The following is a 3982-nucleotide window of genomic DNA, read 5'->3' as shown; positions in this document are numbered from 1 at the left end:
CACCTTTCCAAACTGGGGGCGCCGATCCCCAGAGGTCGAGGCCTGAACTTTCACAGGTTCGACGCCCCGCGCCCCAGCCTCCGGCCGCGCCCCACTGCCACTCGCGCCCCGAACCAGCTCAGCGTCCCTGGAAGCCCGCGAGCTCCGGGGGGCGCGCTTACGGCTCCCCTCGAGTGGGCTGGAGGCCTTTCTGCTTGGCTCGACCCCGCTGGCCTCGGTGACTGGGCTCGCTGTTCCTGGGGTGGACTGGGGTCCCCGTTCACGCACAGCCCCCGCTGTACTGGCGACTGCGCCTGTCCCGGGGTCCTCAGTCGCTTCCTGAGGCGCCGCCCCCAGTGACCCTTCCCAGCTCTGGACCTCGTAGCTGCGGGGACCTTCGGGGCCGCTGCTGCTCAGGTGCTCCCCAGGCTCCTGCACCGACTCCTGGTGGGCTTGGCTACCTCCTGAGCCCGTGTCTGTTTGCTCCCATTTGGGTGGCGGCTCCGGGGACCCGCCCCTCTTGTTGCGGCTCCCCTGGACCTCAGGGGCCTCACTATCCGGGCAGGAGCTTCCAGCGTCTGCACCCGAGGTCTCCCCATCCAGGCTTCCTCGGGTTGGCTTGTGGCTGCGGCTGCGGCTGCGTTTGCGCCTGGCAGAGGGTCCCCTCCCTTTTCCTCTCTTGCGGTGGTGGTGCTCTCCTGTTGGTCCTCTGGGGAGGTTCTCCTCCAGGTGACCCCCAGAGCTGTCCCCAGTCCGGACACTCTCCCTGGGCCCCCGTGACCTGCTGCCATTTACCTCTGGGCTGGGCTTCCTGCTACCATCAGGGGTTCCCTGGTCCCACGAGGTGACAGACTCCAAGAGCCCTCTTGCCCTGCGGGCTTCCGCACAGCCCTGTCGGTTTTCTCTGCTGGGCACGCCTTCTGTGCTGCCTGACCCCGACTCCTGCTCCCTCGCCGCAGGCCTCCTGGATTCCACTGGACGCCGGGCCACCTTGCCCTTGCTTCGACCCATGGCAGGCCCAGTGAAGAGGGGCTTCGGGCAGTGTTTCCCAGGGACCCAGCTGGCTGCCAGCCACAGATTATACTAGTTCTGCTCTGGCGGGGGCTGCAGGCTCAGTCTACACCCCAGGGCTCACACTATGCTCAGCATCAATAATGCAGGCGGCAGCAGGTGCTGACCCCTTCAGCCAACAATGGAACCGAGACTGCCCAGGAAAGCGGATATGCTGTGACTGTGGACAAAGGCCATGGACAGGGCAACCCTGCCACTCCGTCAGGCCACACTGACACCCTGCCAAGCCAGAGAGCCCCCCACTCTGCTCCCACCCCACTGCTAGGGGGCAGTTTCAAAGCCTAGGCAGTCCCCATCCTGGGTGAGATGGGGTCACTTACCCTCCCTAATAACCATCAAGAGAAACAGGCCCGCTGGTCTGTTAACATGGGTGGTCACACTGCAGTCAAACCAAAGCAACTGTGAAGGCTTGGGTTCCTGAGCCCTCTTGAAGGACCCCCGTGCATGGCAGCTGCTGGGGGAAGGCTCAGGAACCCCCAAGAGGGAGCTCTCCAGTCAGCCTGTCACCTGTCCCGCAGGACGCCTGGGCCCCAGCTAACTGCCCACTCTGGCCTCTGCTCACCAGCGCCATCCCCCGGAGCCAGCACAGAGACGGCGGCTCTTCCCCAGCCCACCCACACCTGCCTTACATCCACTGTGCACACCTGAGCCAGCCTGGGGCCTGCGTGGGCTCCTGCACTCACCACTGGGCCACACGATGCCCGGGGCCTGAAGGTGACTCGCCTCTGTGGCCTCAGCGCAGCCCAGCCTTCCAGAGGGGGAGGCAGCTGTCCCGAAGACCACAAGCCCTGTGCATGTCACTCACAGCCACTAGCTTTCGCTGTGAGAGCCTAGAAGCTGGGTTTCCAACGCCAACACCAGGCGGGCCCGCGGCGCCTGCGCACAGCTGTGGGTTCTGGATCCCACAGTGGATCACCTCACGCCAGTCATGGCCACCCCCCAGCAACAGGAGTAACCACACCAGCGGCACCCTGAACAAAGATGTCAGGTGTGAAGCGTCACCAGCCCTCCCCCGGCGCTGGAGACAAACTGAAACTGATCGGTAGGGTGGTGCCTGGGGTGGGACTGGGCCCTGGCAGTGGTGAGCAGGGTCACCAGGGCGCCCCGGATGTGGGTGATGCTGTTTGCTGGGCGTATGGAGCTTCATTGGGTCCTCCCCGTAGGGGTGCGCTCTCCTGCATTTCCTAATTCAAAAGTGAACAGGGACAGAACTCTGATAGCAATAGTGATAATAATAAACGTCAGGGCTTATTGTGGCCAGGAATTGTTTTAAGCACTTTTTTTAAAAAGATTAATACCTATTTATCATGCATACAAGAACTGGGGTACAGGCCAGAGGAGAGGGAGAGGATTCCCCAAGGACAGAGTGGGAAGCAGGACAGGCAGATCTACCAAAGGACACTCTGAGGGGAGCAGCGGGGAGACAGGAGAGGTCTGCTGCGCCCTGTGGGTCACTCCCTGGCTAGGGATCGAGCTCAGGCTGCAGTGGCTGGTGGCAGCTTGATAACTGGGACTCTAACCCCCACGCCAGGGGCCATGTTCCAGGCTCTGTTCTGTGATCATGTAAGCCTTGAGCGCACGCTGAGGCTTGTGGTGAGGATCCCCATTTCCAGGTGACATGACCGAGGCACTCGGCTCAGGAGTGTCGACGCGGCGATGCCCACCCGGCTGCCTGGCTCCCAAGGCCAGGCTGGAAAAGGGGGTGAGAGCTAGCAGCTGCGAAAGGAGCTCGCACGGATCTGCAGCCCAGTCACGGTGTCCTGCCAGCTCGGGGGGTGGGGAGGGGGCAGAGCCCTGTGCCCCCTCCAACCTCCCACCTTCTCTGCCCTCCTCTTCCTCCTGTTGATTCAAGCTGGGGCTTGCAACCCAAGCGTCACTTCACAGAAACCTCCAAGCCCCAGGAAGGGGATGTGGTCCCATTTCACAGATGGGGCGACAAATCAGAGAGGTTAAATGGCCTAAGGACCCACAGCCAGGAACTGACTCGGGGATCAGCGCAGCCCCCCGAGATCCTGCCTGGGCGCCTGCTGTTCCGCCCCCAGCACCTGCGGCAGTGGGTTTGGGAACCAGCCCAAAGCCTGGCTGTGTGGCCTCCAGCGATCTTCCTGCAAACCTGCTACCATGGGAGACCCTGCCCCCAAGCCCAGCGCTCTCTGCCTCCTGTCACTCACTCTGTGACCGGGTGACCTGTTTTCCTCACAGATGCTGTGAGGCACCTCATAACTGCTCCCAAGGGAACAGTTAATCACCCCATTTCCCAGAAGAAATAGGCAAGTAATTTGCCTGAGGTCACCGAGAGTAACCTGGCTGGGAGTGAAACCACAGGGTTTGTGGAGAGTCAGCCTCACCCAGGCGCGGCAGCTGCCCCCGCTGCCTGCCGCAGGAGGAAGCCTAGGCTCGTCTTGTGGGTGTGCGCCCCTCCGGCTGTGGCTGCTATGGGCTGGCAGCCCTCATCCTATGCGGGACTGCTCCTCTCCCTCCCTCTTGGTTCTTGGGACCCCCCCTCAGTAAGCACCTCCTTCTAAGGAGAAACGACTGTCGATGGGGAGTGGGTAGCACTCTCCCAAGCTGGCCCGGACCTCAGAGGCATCCCACGGCCCACTCCAGAAGTCTGGAAGAAGCCAGCAGGTCTGTTTTCCTGGCTGGGTGTCTTCCCCTCCTGAGGCGGGCAGGAGGCAAGCTGGGGCCAGCAAGGGGACTCCTGTGCCCCCCACACCCGCCCGAATACGTAAGACAGACTCAGGACAGTGACGGCTTGCTGTTTATTCCACCCAGAAGGCACAGCCATGCCTGTGTGATTCGAGCACCGCTGAGTGCCCGCCTGCTCCAGGGGAGCCCCAGGCTCGAGGCCGTTCCGGTTAGGTGGACAACAGTACCATTCAGAACACCAGTTGTGGGAACAGCCCAGTGAAGAGGTAACAAGGTGTTTATT

The 3982-nt window shown here is 62.4% G+C and overlaps 1 protein-coding gene across 1 annotated transcript in view; it reads right to left on the bottom strand.

Annotated features, from left to right (window-relative positions):
* Window positions 1-990, bottom strand: part of LOC101631620 (unconventional myosin-XV-like) — a 27497-nt gene extending 26507 nt beyond the window's left edge. Inside the window, exon 1 of the mRNA XM_012732994.1 lies at window positions 4-990. Within this exon, the coding sequence (XP_012588448.1) occupies window positions 4-990 (987 nt within the window). The remainder of the gene's footprint in view (window positions 1-3) is intronic.
* Between the last annotated feature and the right edge of the window lie 2992 nt (window positions 991-3982).

The sequence above is a fragment of the Condylura cristata genome, unplaced genomic scaffold (assembly GCF_000260355.1).
Source record: "Condylura cristata isolate star-nosed mole 26May11 unplaced genomic scaffold, ConCri1.0 scaffold00038, whole genome shotgun sequence".
In the NCBI taxonomy this organism is placed as follows: domain Eukaryota; kingdom Metazoa; phylum Chordata; class Mammalia; order Eulipotyphla; family Talpidae; genus Condylura; species Condylura cristata.
The sequence above is the reverse complement of the archived record's forward strand: the minus strand, read 5'-3'. Positions and strand labels throughout refer to the sequence as shown.